The sequence below is a fragment of the Bos grunniens genome, chromosome 8 (genome assembly GCF_055505025.1).
Source record: "Bos grunniens cultivar Pamir isolate PY7600 chromosome 8, Bosgru_T2T1.0, whole genome shotgun sequence".
Classification (NCBI taxonomy): domain Eukaryota; kingdom Metazoa; phylum Chordata; class Mammalia; order Artiodactyla; family Bovidae; genus Bos; species Bos grunniens.
In genome coordinates, this window is record NC_141172.1 from 69,402,718 (window position 1) to 69,421,420 (window position 18,703).

At 52.3% G+C, this 18,703-nt stretch overlaps 1 protein-coding gene across 1 annotated transcript; it reads right to left on the reverse strand.

The window, feature by feature from the left end:
- Positions 1–53: 53 nt before the first annotated feature.
- Positions 54–18,703, reverse strand: LOC147367354 (liprin-alpha-1-like). Its single transcript, XM_086416431.1, has 4 exons — positions 18,474–18,703; positions 1,965–2,066; positions 1,329–1,493; positions 54–236 (listed from the first exon to the last, which is right to left on the reverse strand). Exons 2-4 carry the CDS (start codon positions 1,989–1,991, stop codon positions 69–71), a joined length of 360 nt encoding a protein of 119 aa, XP_086272557.1. The 5' UTR covers positions 1,992–2,066; positions 18,474–18,703; the 3' UTR covers positions 54–68.

Genomic DNA, 18,703 nt, shown 5'->3' on the forward strand with positions numbered 1-18,703 from the left:
TTCTGCGCTCTGGAGCTCACACGACCCTCACAGTCGCACAGAACTACATGGTGCTTTGGTGACAGGTCTCAACAGCCCCGCACAGACTGGATGGTAAGACGAGAACCAGACAGAGAGTGAGACTGAGGACTTGCCTTTCCATTGGCACTTGGCATGTTTTCTTGCTTGGGATTTACATCAAGCACCCCATCCATCAGTATCTTTTCCGGGTTTTTCTTCTCTTTAAGAATCATCAGCTAAAACCAAAAGTTTGAATCAGAATAAAGAAATTAGTAAAGACAGCAAAACTCCATTTGGAAAAACTCAACTCAAAACTGAAAATACAGCATAAAAAGAAAATACATGGTGATGCTATCCATCCCAAAGAGAACCAGGTGATCAGAGTCAGAATTTGTCTTCTACTGGACAAAGGGGTACTTAAGAGATTCTGCAGCTCTGAGCCACAAGTCTAGTTTACTAGTCATTAAAATAACCCAATGGGAGGGTCCTCAATCAGAAAGATAAATAACATCTGACGTCCACTACAGCCTTCATACTTTTTTTAAATGAAAGGATACAAATGACAAACCCTTCACTGAAATTACACGATGACTGATCAAACTCCTCTCTTTGTGTGTGGCACCTAATTCTTCTTCTGACAAACTACACCTTTCAAGTGCTCCTCGTAATCACTCTCAACTGAAATAAAAGGGGCCGAGTCACTGTGTGTTGAAGTGTGTATATACTTTAGTGCACTTCTTAGTGTACACTCACCCCAATACACGGCTACTGTAACAGAAGACATTTAATGCATCTCATTGACCTTAATGTCAAGAAGATCTGCTTATTAACAGCTTTAAATTCTAAGTTAGAGAGGAAAAAAAATGTTCCTAAACTAATTCTATTACCTAGTTTTTAATTGCAAATTGATATACAGAATATAATAAATCTTGAGACATTTATGCCAACTAATACTTTTTACCTGGGGCTTCCCAGGTGGATCAGTGGTAAAGAGTCCGCCTGCCAATGCAAGAGGGCAGGTTCGATCCTTGGGTCGGGAAGATCCCCTGGAGTAGAAGATGGCCACCCACTCCAGTATTCTTGCCTGGGAAGTCCCAGGGAGAGAGGAGCGTGGTGGGCTATAGTCCACAGGGTCGCAAAGACTTGGACATGACTGAGCATGTACACAGGCAACACTTTTTAACCATATAAAATTCTGACTTCTTACAGAAAAAATGTATTTACAAGAATTCAAGAAGCTCAAAAGTCAACTAGTTACATAAATACATGCATCATCCACCTAACAAGGCAGCAAGTGTACAAATCCAGGACGGCCGGGTGGCTGGTACCTTCTCGTCCAGGGCCTTGTGGTGCTCAAACAGTGATTTCAGTGCCTTGAGCACTTCCACCTCGCTCTTCATGCCGGCTGGGGACCGCGCCTGCTGCTTGCCCATCGTCATCCGGAGCGATGGCACATATTGGGAAACCAGGCATTCCAGGTGTTCTAGCAGCAGCTGCAGGGCAGGGCCAAAGGAGCACCTTCAACCTCATACTTGAATTCAGGGCCGATAACTCCTCTCAGCCTCACGCTAACACCAAAACCATGCTAAGGCAAGTTGGAATCCCGCCAGTTCAGTCTAAAGTTAGAGTGGACTTCCCCAGTGGCCTAGTAGTTAAGACTCCACACTTCTGCAGGGGTCCTGAGTTTTAATCCCTGTTCGGGGAACTACGACCTCACACACACTGTAGCATGGACAAAAATGTAAGTTAAGAGAACTCCCCCCTCAAATGTACTAAAATTATATTAGCTCTCATCATAAATTTGAAGCAAAGTATGAGAACCCCGATCGGATCCACCCCGGTCTGCTCAGTGGGAAGATGTGAAAAATGACTTGAAAACCAGACAGAGTTTAAAGACAGCAACACGGAACCCAGTGGTGACCCCCGCAGGGCAACTGTTAACACGTGAGAATCCCCCTACTGACCCTGGTGTTGTTCCTTTCGGCTCTCATTTCGGCTATCTCTTTTTCTCTTGCTAGAAGCTGCTCTCGGCATGCACTGAGTTCTTCCGTAGGGGATGCCAACTCCTAGAAAACAGTTAAATGAGTAAGTAACTAAATTCAAACACAAATTAAAAAGAGAGCGAGACTGAAGACTGACCCTGTCAAGTCTCTCCAGGCTCCACACAGAGGATCTCCCTGCCCCTCTGGAGAAGAGGGGTCCGCTGACCCCAAGACCACACAGACCACCACAACTCAGACTGGCCTTTAGCCTCCACCTTGACCTGGCAGGCACGCGGCAGGGGAGAACCCGGAATCCAAGCCTGCCTTCTCAAGACCGAGGGAAGTCTGAGAAACTTTCCTAAATATAAACCTAACAACAAACTGGACAAAGAGGTTCTTAAACGACACACAGACCAGTGACCTAGAACCACTGGGGAGAGGGCAGAAGAAAGGGAAGATCTACAAGGCCACCAGGCTTTGGAGTGTTCCTCTGGGAAAAAGGCTGATGGCACCCCACAGCCATCTGTTAGGCTGACTCTACTGAAGTCACCCAGTCATTCAATAAACTGGTTAAAAGGTTAAATTCATGTTTTATGTATTTTATCACAATTTTCGTGCACGCGGTGCCATCCACGTGGTGAACTTGCTCAAACTGAACCACACGGCATCTTTCATCCTTCTCTTTTTCTTCGCACACATAAAAAAATCCTGGGCTGCATATCCCCTACTACACACTGAGTATTCAGCACCTAGAACACTGCCCAACACTTGTAAGAGGCATGTAGTAGACATGTGAAGCTATGAGGGTATATGTTATACATGTAAGCAGTAGGTAGCCATCATTAAAATACTGGACACACTGTTCTGTGTTTTGTAAGATGGGAGACGATAAGGGGCTTAGCATTTCTGCTTCAAGGACTGACTCTATAGCTCAATCCACATGCCCCAGAGACTCCTCCAGCCAGTGTATCCCTTCTTTGGAAGAAGGGAGACGTTAAGGGGCTTAGCCTTTCTGCTTCAAGGACTGACTCTATAGCTCAATCCACGTGCCCCAGTGACTCCTCCAGCCAGCGTTTCCCTTCTGGTGGGGCCCCCGGCCATCCTCCACGCAGCACCTGCACAACCACTTACAAGGTCAACCTGCTGGGGTCGATCCTGCCCAGAAGGGCAAAACGCCCTGGCTGGCAGGGACCCCCGGCAGGGCCCACAGCCATGCAAACAAAATGAAACACAGCCCCAGTGCTTCACCGGGTAAGGGCCAATCCGACGGGCCCAGCCCCTGGCTGCTCTCATGTCAGTCCACTCCGCTTCCAGAACTTGGGCCGAGGCCGAGGTCTTCCTTGTCTTGGCCTTCGCCTTGGGGTTGCAGCACTGGAAAAGTGCCCATAGGCGGGCCCTTCTGCGACCCATCCTCGCGGATGGGGGCAGTCCCCCACTCGGGGGCAACTGCTGTTTCACGGTTAGATAGCTCAGCACCGGAGCTATCACCACTGATCTCACACTACGACCACCACTATTCACACTACGACCACTGCTCTCACACACACCGCTCTCAGACACCGCTCTCACACACCACTCTCGCACACAACGCTCTCACACACCGCTCTCACACACACCGCTTTCACGCTATGACCATCAGCACTGCTGTCTCTAGAAGAAATGGCACGAAGGCTCTGCCTCCAGCATGTCTCCCAGGAGCCCGGAACCTGGAACCCACTCAGTCACAAGGGCTCCATGGTAACAGGGGGGCTGGGCTCAAGCCCACCATCAGGGGTGCAGAGAGGGGGGAGGGGCTGCCAAAAAGATGTCAGGTGAGTGTGGCGTGTGGGAGAAGGAAAGCCGTGCCCACAGCTCAGGCCCACCGTCAAACATAACCCTGCAAGGATACTGGTTCACAGTCGAACCAAATAGTATAAACTGCTTCAGAAACCACCACCACTAGGAATGAGCACGTCTTCTAAGTGGGCTTCTGCCTCCTTCACCCCCCAAACAAGCCTCCAGTGAGGCTACTGAAAGGGCACCCCTGAACTCAAGGGTGTCCCCAGAACCCACTCAGTTGAGGAGGACTCACCACGCTAGCTGCCCCTCACTCTCACCCTGAGCTCGGTCCTCCCTGACTGACTCCCTCACTCAAGCTCAGCAAGGGCTTGACCAACCTTGCTCTAGGCACTTAAAATGAACCCACAGTGGGTATAGGAGTTCCGTCCATCTGCTGCAAACTCACCCTCTTAACTTCGACCCTGGGATGCCAGACAACTCTGCCCCATGGGGGCTGCACGGTGGAGGTTCAGGGGTGTCCCTGCCTCGAGCCGCGACAGCCAGCGCCTCCCAGACCCCGCCAGGTGCTGCCCCTCCCTCCGCGCCCGAGTCTCCCACCCCCTCTCCTGGCCCCACTCCCAGCCTCGCGGCTCTCCTCGCACCAGGGCACAGGCCACACTGCTCCTGGCTCAGCCGGACCCTCTGCTGTCACTTGAGGACCTCGGTCCCCAGGGTGCTTGGGGCCCTATATCCACCCATCTCAGCAATTACAGACTCTGGGAGGGACAGAGTACAGTTTGGGGTCCCACCCGCAGTTCACCCTGAACACATTCTCTTTTTCTTTCGCTTTATCTGCTGGAGTTCTCTGAGATGTCTTTTTAAAACCTCAACTGTTGCTTTCAAAAAGACTGTAAAATCATTGTGCTCAACTTTAAGAATAAAATCTTCATTTTCAACCTTAAAGTCAAACTGGAGGGAAGACTAAAAGCAGTCATTTTTACAAACTGAAAAAGAAAACACACACGTAACCACGTCACAGAATACAGTTCACGCAACCCCTGGCTCTTCAGCCTTCTCCTCGACCACCAGCAGCCCGTCATCGCAAGGCCTGCCCTGGGCCGTCAGGGGCAGAGGAAGAGGGCAGACCGGCTCCTCTGTCCCCAGGCCGCATGGGCCGCTTGCTCCACCTTCTTCCCAAGTTCAAGTGGCGCTGACACAGCCCGGGGAAGCTGGGGATTCTGATCAGAAACACAACCGTGGGTACTAAGCGAGGACCTCTGGTTCTTGTTTTCCCCAGTATCAAAGATGATCAATATAATTACTGTGAATTTTACATGTGGCTTCAGATGAGAGAAGACACCCAGGGCCTCCCCACTTGCAGTTACAGACACAGGCAGCTTGTGGGTCAGCCTACCAAGAGCTACAGAAGCTAAATACATTTTAAAAAGAGGTCCTTAAGCAGCCACAATCCAAGATTTCAAAAAAGCCCAGTGAGGGAGCTGGACACTGAGAGGGCCACTCCTTCCCTTGGGGCATCTGAACAAAGCTGACTCTGGGAAGAAAAGGCAGGGAAAAAGTCAAGCAGAGGGTACTGGCTAACACAGCTCTGGATGGTTCCTTGGGCTGGGAAGACAAAAATTCGAGCTCAGGCCTGACAAGTCAGTCCGGATGTTAGAGACTAAGCTCCCCAAGAAAAGGGAGGCACAGAAAACATACCCAACACTCTGCCCAAACCGGCTGATCACTGAGTATCAATCACCTCGTGGTGCTTGGGAGACAGATGGTGGGCTTCAGGACTTGGCGAGAAGGGGGTGGGGGAGGCCACGGCAAGCACCCCAGGCTTCCAGACGGACACGCTGGAGGGCTCCTCCCTGCGGTCAGGGGGAAGGTGGGTGAAGGCTGCTGAGACTCAGCTTACAAGGACACCCCAGCCTCAAGTCACTCAGGCCCTGAGTGAACAGACAGCTCTGTCCCCACTAGAGGTCTGCCTCAGAGGAACCTCTGGAGAAGACAGCATCACCAGAAACTCTAGGGTTTTCCATAGATAATGTCCAACATGCAACCAAAAAAAAGCAAAAAGGGTGTAACAACAAACAGGAAAGAGAAAAAGAACTGAAACAGATCCAGAGGTATCAGATGTATATCAGCACATCAGAGGTATGCTAGAGGTATCAGATGCAAACTTCACCAGTTCAAAAATATACTTGACAAAAGGAAAAACGTCTGAGAATCAAAACCGATTCTAGAACTTTCAAATAACAGTGACTGAATTTAAGAACTCAGTCTCTGGGCTTAACATCAAATTGGACGTAGCTGCAGAGAGGATCAGTGAACTGAAGGATAGATAGGTTAAAAAATATATATATAAGAAGGAAAAAAGTATAGAATATATCGAAGGAGCCTGTTGTTAAACTACATTGTTAAAAACTATAAATGGGGCCCCTCACAGTGGAGAAAAGACAGAAAGGGGAATAAGAAATGCTTCCAGGGGCTGAAACTAAAGAGCCTCTTAATGAAAGTGAAAGAGGAGAGTGAAAAAGCTGGCATAAAACTCAACATTCAAAAAATGAAGATCATGGCATCCAGCCCCATCTGCTGCTGCTGCTACTGCTGCAAGTCGCTTCAGTCATGCCCGACTCTGTGCGACCCCATAGACGGCAGCCCAGCAGGCTTCCCTGTCTCTGGTATTCTCCAGGCAAGAACACCGGAGTGGGTTGCCATTTCCTTCTCCAATGCATGAAAGTGAAAAGTGAAAGTGAAGTCACTCAGTCGTGTCCGACTCTTAGAGACCCCAGGGACTGTAGCCCACCAGGCTCCTCCGTCCATGGGATTCTTCAGGCAAGAGTACTGGAGTGGGGTGCCATTGCCTTCTCCATGGATTATAAGAACATTAAAGATACACACACACAGAGTTAACTGTGTGAGGCGATGCATATGTTGGGCAATCATTCCATGATTCTATGGGCATCAAGTCATCACAATGTAGACCTGAAATACACAAAAACTGTATCTGTCAGTGACCCCTTAGTGAAGCTAGGGTTCTAAAATCAGGGCCTGGCACCTTATAGCTGGCAGGTATGGGAACTCGGGTTCATGTGCAGGCTGTACACACTCTTAATCACAGGTGAGAACTGAAACAACCTAACAACTCTCCATTTTTCTTTTTCTGTTTTTCTCTGTTCCGCTTGCCATTTGTGTTTAACAGATTCCCAGTATGGAGTGAGCAGTGTCAATGCAGCAATAATGTTCCCCATCTAAGGCAGGAGCATGTAACACCAGCAGACTTCCCAATTGCCCCGAGAGTAACTGGGGTGCTGCATCACAAAAAAAAGCAAAGAAACACAACATTCCCCGAGACAGAGCTGCCCGACGGCAGTGGGGACTACGGTCCACCAGATGTCCCAAGGGAACTTCCAGGGGCTAGGAGCCCATGCTGGGCACCCCCAGCTTGAGGCCACACTTGCCTTTCCACCATTCTGAAGGTCCTAGCAGAAGAAAGCCAGGCCATGGAAGGGGGATGGTGTGGCTGGCCCATGGGACTCAGGGCAGGACTGACTTGGGTCTGTGCTGGGCTCCACATCCAGTCACCACTCTTGGAGTGTACAAAGTTCTTGGGATCATTGTAGGTTTCTGGCAGAAAGCAATGGAGCTGAAGTCACTTAGGATAGTTTTTAAGGAAAAAACCTCACTGAAGATTCACTCAGTGCCAGCCTTGGCCCCTACTGAGGTGCAGACTCCTGGTCATCCAAGGCTGTGCCCACAGCCCACCAGGGCAAGGGGAGCCTCCCGGACACTGGGTAACACATGGCGTTCTTCCCCCACTTTGAGTGAAGGGCTGCACCCCCGTGGATGAACCTGGCTCACCCCTCCACCTCTGATGCTGAGGCCCCCGTGACTCCCACGACCAGAGGATTCAGCCTCTCCCAGGGCCTCCGTGTCACTGCACAGGCCTTGTCCATGTGGCCCCAGCAGGCAGGGTGAGTCCTGTGCAGAGCCTCCCAGCTTGTTGGCCTCGCTGCACACACTGGGGCCGTGCACGAGCACCTCGTGTCCACTGAACGAGTGGATGAGGGCCTCTAACAATGACAGTGATGATGACGAGGAGGAAGAGGTGAAGGGGCTAAGATCCAAGTGTCAGTCCTTGATTCAGGCATCTGTGCGTATTAACGCATTTAACCTCATGACAAGGTTGTGTGTCTCTGTGTGTGGGGCGGGGGGCCGGTCCTGCCACTGTTCTCACCTTGGAGCCGGCAAGTTCACTCTCAGTATCCAGGGGTGGCTGCAGCCACTGGCCACAGACTGGACAGCTTTAACACAAACTCATTCGCCCCCAGGTCTGGAGTCAGAAACCTGTGATCAAGGTGTGGGCAGGGCTCAGCTCCCTCCAGAGGCTCCAGGGGAGGGTCCCTCCGGCCTGGTCCAGCTCTTGGGGGACCCCAGGCCTCCCTGGGCTTGTGGCCACATCACCCCGACCTCTGCATCCATCTGCATCCACCCCTGGGTGGCTCTGTGCTTCAAATCATTCCCTCTTCTCTTCCAAGCATATCCGTCATTGGATTTAGGGTCCTCATGCGTCCCGGGTGATCTGGTGCAGTGATCAGTAACTTACTTCCTGCCGAGACTTTTCATGGGAATAAGGTCACCTTTGCGGGCTACAGAAGGATGGATGGTTTCGGGGCCACCACTCAGCCCACCATACTGGTCATGAAGCCCCCGGGCAGAGCCTCACTGGGCTTGGTGCAGGGAGCTTCAAAGAAGCAGGGCTCCAGGACTTCGGTCCTAAGGCTGCCTCAAGAAGAGAGTTAGGATCAGGACACTCGGGCACAGGGACCAAATGAGCAGGGCTCCAAGGTGTGCTGGGGGTGTGGGGCTCACCTGCAGGGAGCCTGGAGCCTGACATGACGGCCTGGGGCCGGGGGACACAGTGCATGGTTTGGGAATGGACACATCCCAGCACGGACGAAGGGAGGCAGGCATGGCCACTCAGGCCAGGCGAGCCCAGATCTTCCTGCTGCCCTCAAGGGGCAGGTCAGATGGGCACAGGAGGGAGCCGTGGTTTAAACGACCTGGGTCGGAGTCCCGGTCTGCTGCTGTGTTGTCTCTGGCGAGTGACTCAGCCTCTCGGAGACCACCTATTGCTCCTCTGCAAATCTTTGCCATTCGTGACTTGCTTCACAGTTGGGGGGAGATCTTGGTGCTCTCAGCAACCCCGCCCACCGCGTGGCTGGGGCTATGCCACCTCTCCACGACCTTGAGGCCGCTAAGACTATCCCTGCACAGACTCTCTTTGCAAAGAAGCTGGAAGCTGCTTCCCCTACCATAGGAAGCCCTGTGGCACTGAGACAAGAAGCAGCAATGCCTCTAGCCTGGGGGCTCCTGGTGCGGGGATGACCACATGGGGCCCTGGGAATGACCGTGGACGGCCCCACACGGCCAACCCCGTCTTTCCTGTTACAGCTCCCGTTTCTTTCTGTGTGCTCTGTTCAGCCACATGCAAAGACCCAAAATATATTCCTCCGAGTCCATGGAGATTTCTCTCGACACTAGTCACGAAGCAGTGCCCAGGCCACATCCCTGGGAAAACACGCTCAGCTGTTTACGTCAGCGACAGGGTCCCTCCCAGAAAAACATCTGGCAGGATCGGGACAGGGTCGTGGAACTCAGTGGACACATGGGATGTCCTCGTTCTTACACATATAGGATGTTTTAAACCCTGGTGCCTAGCCTGACAGCAGTCTGCTCCCGGCAGGAAGAAACAATAAGATGCTGGTCCCCTCTCCCAGCTGGAAGCCCCAGACCTGTGGCTTCTGTACGGACTGGCCCCTCTGGTGGGGAGTCTGGAGGCCACAGAACCGCAGGGGCCTCGAGCCTTGGCGTGGGCATGAGGAGGGCCAAGGGGCTCGGGGAGGGGACAGGGTCAGGCCCTTGCAATGGACCGCCACCAAATGCTGGACCAAGACAAGAAATAACAAACGCCACACCTTAAAGTTCCTAAAGAGCCAAGAAGGCCCAGAAGAGTGACCAGGACTGTGCCGTCTGAGGTGGGGGAGGGGAGGGGGGAGGCTCGCCCAGCGCAGTCTGGACGGGGTTAAACCTCTGCTCCTGGCTCAACTCACTGGAACAGCGACCTCACCACAGTCGTTCCCGGCACTTTCCTTTTAGAAGGAAGAAGGCGACCACAGGGCAAGCAAAAACGTCCCCGTGGGGGATTCCTGGTGGTCTAGGATGCCAAGGTTCCCTCTTCGTCCCCACGATTGCCTGAGCCGGCGTGTTGTGCGTCACGGTCACCCGTCTCTGCTGAAGGGCAGCCACCTAGGTTGTTGGAAGGTTGGCCTCAGTGAGGCCGAGCCTGGGGTCCCTAGCTGCCCCCAGAGGGCTCCTGGGCAGCACACCTCCCCAGCCCACCCTGACCCCACAGCTGCCGCCCACCCCAGAGGGCCCCGTCACTGCCATCAGGGAATTAGGGGTGCCGAGTCTCAGGCCCGGGAAGAGCCGTCCTTGGGAACTTTGAAGACAAGACTCTTACAACATGTCCAGAATTCACTTTATAACTTTGCCATTTCCTTCCTCAGTTTATAACAAGTACACTTCCACAAAACCAAGAGAGGCCCAAAGGAAGCCAGGTGGGGTGTATAAAAGCCTCAGCACTTAAGACTCAAGAGATTTAAAAATGTTATGGCCAAAGAAATGAATGTGTAATGGTGGAATTATGAATAGAGATATGAATAGCTTTGGGACTAGACAATGGCCCCTGAAACCTCACTGTAGGAGAGGCTCATGGCATAGGCATTAAGCCTGGGGGTAGGAGTGAGATGGGGGCTGAAGACCACATTTTATTGTTGTTCAGTCACTAAGTCACATCCAACTCTTGGAGACCCCATGGACTGCAACACACCAGGCTTCCCTGTACTTCACCACCTCCCAGAGCTCACTCAAACTCATGTCCATGGACTCAGTGATGCCATCCAACCATCTCATCCTCTGACACCCCCTTTTCCTCCTGCCCTCAATCTTTCCCAGCATCAGGGTCTTACAGCTCTTCACACCAGTTGGTCCAAAGTATTGGAGCTTCAGGTTCAGCATCAGTCCTTCCAATGAATATTCAGGGTTGATTTCCTTTAGGATTGACTGGTTTGATGTCCTTGCAGTCCAAGGGACTCTCAAGAGTCTTCTCCAACTCCAAAGTTCAAAAGCATCAATTATTTGGTGCTCAGCCCTCTCTATATTCCAGTTCTCATGGTTCAGGGTGAAGAGCCTTGACATGAGGACCCAGCACCCAGGTTCAAGTGTTGGCTCTACCCGTCGGGCCCAGTGGCCTTGATCTCCTTGCCCCACCTCTCAGAGCCTCAGTTCCTTCCCTCAGTAAAGGGATCTGATCCCTGTACCACAAGCCAGGTCAGGATGCCCACAGAAGGTGGGGTGGAGATGGTGCTTTGCATCCAGGCTGACAAGTCCCCGAGAACATCTGTTGCTGCATTATCCTTACATACGGAGTTGTTGAAATTAGACTTGAGGTGCCTCCAAGTCGAGAACCCCCACCCCAATGTCCAGGCTATGAGGAGGGACTCCTGCCCCCCAACTCCATGCTCATCACCACACAGCCATGTCTAGGAACTGGCTCGGACACCAGCTCATGCCCACAAGGCCTCAGCTGGAAACTGCAAGAAACATCCCCCCTCCCCTGTCCCATGTCCATGGCAACCCTCCCCATGCCCCAGCAGATGAACGCCCCTCCATTCTAAGATGCAAAATCCAAGGTCCCAAGTGGGGAATCCACTTGCCTGAGGCTACTCAGCCCCCAGGAAGTGGCCAGGCTGGGTCTGGACCCACACACGTGGCCTCAGAGGGGCTGTGGGTGGTCTGAGTCTCCCTGGGAGCTCAGGTACCCTCACTGCCTGACCAGCCATCCTGGAGTCTGGTGTGGAGGCGGCTCCCATCCTCCAGCAGGCAGTTGCTCGCTTGCTTTTAAAAAACAATATCCACGAAGACGGGAAACAGATACCGCCACGGCCCACACCAGCTCCGGGGAGGAATGAGGAGAAACTACAGCCTGCCAGCCCTGGGGTGCAGTGGCGAACCCTGAACGGCAGCTTGAAAGCAAACTGACCTTGTAGGGTCACATGTCTGCGGCCTTAACAATTCTGCCAAATCCAGAGTCAAGTTCAACATCAGGGAGGTGCGGGCCTCGGTCACCCCCAGTACACAGCCGGGAGTTTCCTGTGTGGCCTTTTCGGCAATTACCAGTGAACATAAATAATGCTCTGGCTTTGAGTTTGCGCTTGAAAAATGCTGATGGGTTTCAGTTACAAGGAAACATGTTGGCCACAAGCTGCTCTTGTCCGTTTCCTGGGAAACCTGGCTGCTAACCCCACCGCCATCGGAGGGACAGAGCAGTGGGGGCTGGGCGGAAGAGGCGCTTCTGCAGAAGGCAGGCCTGGGCCTCCTGCCTCCAGGACCTTTCCCCACCAGTTCCATCCTGTCTACTGTCCAAGGGGTCTCTGACATGACACCTCTCCTGGACCTTCATGTGTGAAACTGACTTTGGGGGCCGTCTTCTGGATAAAGGTGTCAGATCCTAATTTGACAATGAGGGCCCCTCTTGTGGGTGGCTGGGGAAGCAATGTTTAAGCTGAGTTCCTCTGGGCCCATGGTGCCTGGCGGAGGGTGGGGGGCAAGTGGATCACCTGTGGTCACAGCCAGTCGGCCAGGCTCAGCCTCCATCTGTCCTATATGCAAAGTTATGAGCACGTTTCTTCCAGACCCACCACGTTCCCCTCCACTGGGTTCCTGGCCCGGGCACCCAGTGTTGTGTACAGGTCTCTGTCTGGGGTACCTCTGGGGCACTGGACAGGGGATCGGGGACTTGCGTGGACACTGTAGAGGGGGGCCTTCCTTGGGGAAGTTTCTGACAGCTCCTGGGAAACAGGCCTGCACGCTCCTCGCACCTCTAAGCATGGACCAGGGTCATCAGTTTATACACCCTGGGAGCAGGTGAGAAGCGCACTGTGGGGCACTCCTAGACCTGCTAAAAGTCAGAACCTGCATCTTGACGACCTCAGGGGCTTCCGTGCACACCCTGGAACCCTACACCAAGGCAGCCAGGCCGAGGCTTGGTCCCCGCCAGACCACCTGCCCTTCTCAGCCCTCCAACCACACACTGTGCCTCCCTCACCCATGGCTGTACTCGAGGGGTCCCATGTGAGCTCCCCCGATTCCTGGGATAACCGCTCGTGTGTAAAGGCTCAGCTTTGTGGCGGGGTGAATGATGCCCTCCAAAAGAGACACCCACATCCCAACTCCCCATATTTGCCAGGGGGCCTTTTTTTGGAAATGGGGTCTTTGCCGATGAAATCAAGTTAGATAAGGTTACAGTGGATTAGGTGGGCCTTATGCAGGATGATGGGTGTCTTTATAAGAAGAGGAGAGACACACAGAGAGAAGGAGGCTGTGTGAGGAGGAAGCAGAGGCTGGGGGGATGTGGCCACAAACCCAGGAACACCTGGAGCCCCAGAAACTGGAAGAGTTGGGAGTGATGCTCGTCCAGAGCCCAGGTCAGGAGGCCCAGTCCTGCTGACCCTTGACTTAGACTTCTGGCCCCCAGAACTGGGAGAGAATCAATTAGTATTGTTTTAAGCCTTCCTGCCACCCCACTTTGTGGTCGTCGGTATCAGAAGCCCCACCTGGGACACTCAATGTTCTGTGTCCCTAAGATCCACCAATTGACCACTACCTCATCCAGGCCAGTCTTCCCCCGGTCATCATGGGATGTCTTCTCAACAATAAACCTCCTGACTCAGGAGAAAGGCTCACGCTGCACATAGAGGCCCCATCTGTGTGGGGCTCGAAGCCCATGTTGCCTCGGAGCGGCTCAGCCTCACACACCTGCTGGCCCAGGGGGAGCAAAGGGGGTCACACACCTCTGAGCCTCTGTGACCTCCACACCCTGCCCAGTCAGAACTGCAGACGACTGGGCCAGCAGACATTTCAGGAGGGCAGACTTGCTTATCTGCCCCCATTCCTCTTGCTTCACTGTCCTTTTGCATCTCCCTACCCCTGCTCCTGGGCTTCCCTAGGGCCTCCCTTGGGGCTAGCGGGTAAAGAATCTGCCTGCAATGCAGGAGACCTGGGTTCGATCCCTGCATTGCGAAGATCCCCTGGTGAAGGGAAAGACTACCCACTCCAGTATTCTGGCCTGGAGAATTCCATTGACTGTGTGTAGTCCATGGGGTCTCCAAGAGTTAGACACGACCGAGCAACTTTCATTTCATTCATCCCTGCTCCTGGTCCAGCCTGTCCAGCTGGCCCTCATGTTTGGGCCCAGGGGACACTGGTGACATCTGGGGACATTTTCAGTTGCATTTATGAATGCTGCAAGATCTTAAATGCCAACAACGCCAAGGCTGAGAAATCCCACTTTAAGACTCTTCATCTTTTGGGGGTCATTGTTTGAGGATCCAGTGGAATCCGTGGATTTCTTTCTCCCTGGGGAAGCACGCATAAGCCCCAAGTTTGTCTCACAGTGGGCAAGGTCGTGTGGCTGGGCTCTCTCCGAGGCTCTCTTGTTCCCCAAACCCTCTCACTTCTTGGAATCAGAGCACACCCGGGAATGAGTCATCCTGGACATCTCTCCGCTAATCGGGCTGGTGTGGACCCGCACACACCGCGCACGCTGCCTGTGCCCAGCCGGCCCCTGAAGAGACTCTGGTCTCCAGCAGGGGCAGGCAACAGGCTTCCTGGGGCCTGACTCATCTCATGGGAAAGCTCAGGATTGCAGGGGCCATGGAAAAATCGGTAATGATCTGAAGACACCACAGGAAGATGGCTCATGCTCAGCTCCAGCTTTTTGAAATCTTAAACCATTTAGTTTATGCCACGATAACAGTTTCACCTAAAAAGGGCCCAATCAGGGACTTCCTTGGTGGTCCAGCGGTTAACACTCTGCCTTCCAATGCAGGGAGTGTGGGTACAATCCCTGGCTGGGGAACTAAGATCACCGCATGCCTTGAGATGTGGCCCCAAAGTTTTTTTTAAAAAAGGTCCATCAACCGCTGAAAAACTTTTAAGGCTACAGAACCAAATCATCACTGAAATTTGGGGTCACTGTGATCTTGTGATTTGTATTAATAATAAGAAATACATTTTTGGCCTTTGTCCCCCGGTCCTGGCACAGAGCTCCTAAAACTCTGGGAATTACCTAAGTGGGGAGAGCAGACAAGGTGTCTCTTGTTAGATGAATGAGGTGACTTTTCAAAGAGGGCCTGCTTGCCAAAGAGGGGTGCTGCTTGCCAGGGTAACTAAGCACATGGTTAGAGGATTGGAACTTTCAGTCCCTCCCCTGCCCCGCCCACCATGTCTGGGAAAGCCAGAAGGGCTTCTGCTTGAAGCAATCACCAACAGCCAGTGATTTAATCAATTGTGCTTGTGTGATGACTCCTCCATAAAAACCCCCAAACAGAGTCTGGGCAGCTTCTGGGTTGATGAACACATGCAAATTTGGGGAAAGTGAGGCTCAGAGAGTGTGAAGTTCCATGCCTCCCACACACACACCTTGTCCTGTGTATGTGTGGAGGGATATATATGGAGGGATACCCCTCCATCTGCTGTTTCTGAGTTTATTACCTTTTGCAATAAGGCTGTGATCTACTAGGCAACATGTTTCTCTGAGTTCCGTGACCACTCGACAAATTAATAGAACCCAAAGTCATTAGAACCTCTGAACGGGTAGCCGGTGGGTCAGAGGGCAGGTGACAACCTGGGCTTGCAAATGATGGTTGGAGTGGGGGGAAGGTCTTGTAGGGCTGGGCCTTTAACCTGTGGGGTCTGAAACTACCCCCAGATAGGCAGTGTCCACACTGAGTTAAGTTGCAGGACCCCCAGCTGCTGTCACAGAAGTGTTGGGTGGTGCTGGGGAAACAATGCATGCATGTTGGAACTGGAAGAAGCCTTGTCACTGATTAGTACAACGCGATCTTTCCTGGTGGCCATAACCAATGTCTTTATGCTTGATGTTTATTTCAAAGTCAGAAGTTTTAAAGAAGGTATGTGTGGTGAAGGATTTAAATGGACTTGGAAAGGCTATTCTTTCTCCTTTGTGAGCATGGCCATTCCATTATCATATGAGCAATAATGATATGACTGAATATTCACATCACCAGTGAGAATGACCTGAGTGCCAGACTCTAAGTTAAGTACTTTAGGATAACCCAGTGATGTACTGACTTGTTTCCCAGGTGGTTCAGCAGAAAAGAACCCGCCAGCCAATGCAGGAAACGCAGGAGACCTGGGTTCAATCCCTGGGTGGGGAAGATCCCCTGGAGGAGGAAATGGCAACCCATTTCAGTATTCTTGCCTGAAAAATTCCATGGATAGAGGATCTTGGATGCTACAGTCCACAGGGCTGCAAAGAGTTGGACACGAATGAGCAACTGAACATGCACACAGTTGTGCAAATACTGTTGGTATCTCTGTTTGACAAATGGTGAAACTTCATGGCTGTTGGTGTTCAGTCATCCGATTTTGTCTGATTCTTTGCGACCCCATGGACTATACACTCCAAGGAATTCTCTAGGCCAGAATACTGGAGTGGGTAGTGTTTCCCTTCTCCGGGGATTTTTCTGACTCACCACATATTGTAAGACTAAACTTGAGAATTCTTGTTTTTTATTTCATTTCAAATAGCCTTTGGGTATTTGAAAGGACAGTGTAGGTACTTTCAAGATGTCTTCTGCAAAACAAAGCCCTTTTGGCAAATATGGTCATGATATCCAGGTCAGTGCTGCTGTTGTAAGTGTCACATCTCAGCCAGAAGGCAGATCCGAAGCTCTTCCTCTGGCAGAAACAAATTCACAAAATAAGCCAGGAAAGAGAGCTGGAAAAACAAACCACACCAACAACTGGAAAAGCATTCCTCATGAGACAAAGCTAGAGAACAACCCAACATCCTTGTGGCCCCAAAACCCTCTTGGCAATGAATGTTCAGGAAGGAAGAGATGAAACATACCAAGTTCTAAGGAGAGGCAATGACCACGGCCAGTGTAGTTTAGAGACGGCCTGACTGCTCAGATGTAGACACACACCAATGTAAACCCTTTGCAGACAGGAGTGATGGTCATCACCATAGTGTTTACTCTGGTGACAACCTGCCCTGGGCACCACATAAGGGAGCAGACCTGATGCTCTTCCTCTGCCCCCACACCATTCACTCATGAAGGCAGCTCAGGTGCTATCGTGCCCTGCCTGCCTGTCTGGCTTGACCATAAGCTGTGACCACCTCCAGGGAAGGATGCTGCCTTCTCTTCTCTCTGCACCATGAACCTGCACACAGGGGGCCTTCAGAACCTCAGGAGATTCACCACATCCCCACTATAGCCAGAACCCTCCCCAGGCATTAAAACAGCTGTGGAGTCACTTTGGCCCAAGCCCTGGTTACGGATCCCTGGAACCTACTACTGCCTCTACAGCGTGAATAATCAGGTCCTTTATACACAGATTCCCGGCTGTGAGATCTGAGCTTTGGATTCATTGTCAGCTCTGTCCCTCCTGTGGCAGCCAGGTGGGCCGTGATGTAAACAAAGGAGCTCATGAGCTGAGTTTCAAGGGAGGCATTGAAAGGACAGTGATGGATGTAACCTGTTACAAACTGAGGGAGGGTCCCTACATGTCTCAGAAAAGGCCTCTGGTGTGCAGGTGTGGAGGAGGGCCCCCACACTGCAAAGGAAAGAGAGGTACTCAGGGGCAAAGGCTCGTGGCCTCTCCTGTAGCAGCTCCAGTTGGTAGCTCGTGCACAGTGGGCAGCCAATGTGGTCACATGAGTGTGACTCTTATTCCCTCACAAAGCCAGAGAAAGGGGGCAGGGTGTGGGAGTACCTGGAGGGTGTGGTGGGGTGGATGAAGGGAGGTATCCTTCCTCTCTTCAGTGCAAATTGCTTTTGTGAGTCTCAGAGCTGCCAGAAGGCACTTAGCAAGTCAGGTCCCCACAGTATCCAGTGTGGGCTGGGTGCCTTAGCCCCTGTCAGGCCACACCATATGGCTTTCCTGAGTTCTAACAGCAGGATCTGGGGATTTTGTCTAGGTACACACTTCCTTGCTGTAGCTGTGTTACCTGTTACCCCCTTCTTTGAGCCCCAGTTTTGTCCTCTAGAAAAAAGACATCGATTGCTACCTTAGCAGGTTGCTACCTTAATCCCGTGAAGATTAATTAGGGTAATTCTACAATGAATAGCTGGCCTTAAGAGATACTGGGCTTCCCTGATAGCTCAGCTGGTAAAGACTCCTCCTGCCATGCAGGAGTCCCCGGTCTGATTCCTGGGTTGGGAATCCTGATCCACTGCAGAAGGGACAGGCTACCCACTCCAGTATTCTGGCTTTTCTTGTGGCTCAGCTGGTAAAGACTCTGCCTGCAATGTGGGAGACCTGGGTTCAATCCCTGGACTGGGAAGATCCCCTGGAGAAGGGAAAGGCTACCCACGCCAGTATTCTGGCCTGGAGAATTCCATGAACTGTATAGCCTATGGGGTCACAAGAGTCTTAAACGAATGAGGGACTTTCACTTCACTTTCAAGAGATATGACCTGAATCCAGATTAAACTGGAGTCTCCAAGTGTCACCTGGCGTTTCTTCCCTGAAGCCAGCCAAAACCCACACAGTTGCATTTCCAGGGTCTCCACTTAGCCAGCTGGACAGAAAACCCAGCGCGGTTCAAACAAGCTGACAGACAAGCAGGAGAGGACTCACAGGCAGATGGCTTCCCTCCGCTTTCAGGTGGAGCTCCGGGACCACAGCAGGAACCGGCACTCTCAACCCCTGGGCTCAGCAGAGGCCTCATTCTCAGGCCAGCAGCTCTGCCCTGATGGGCTCAGGAAGGCCACCAACCGCCCGAGGCTGACCTCACGCTCCTCCCACTGCTGTAGCCTGACCTCACCCAGCCCCACCCCTTCTGGCAGAAGGCCAGCTCCTCTTCCCTT

Excerpts from the sequence above, each read along its gene's own strand:
- LOC147367354 (XM_086416431.1), bottom strand. The coding sequence starts at position 1,991 with ATGAGAGCCGAAAGGAACAACACCAGG. Across the intron at positions 1,494-1,964 it reads CCGAAAGGAACAACACCAGG|CTGCTGCTAGAACACCTGGA; the intron begins GTCAGTAGGGGG and ends CCTGCCCTGCAG. Across the intron at positions 237-1,328 it reads ACAAGGCCCTGGACGAGAAG|CTGATGATTCTTAAAGAGAA; the intron begins GTACCAGCCACC and ends TTTTGGTTTTAG.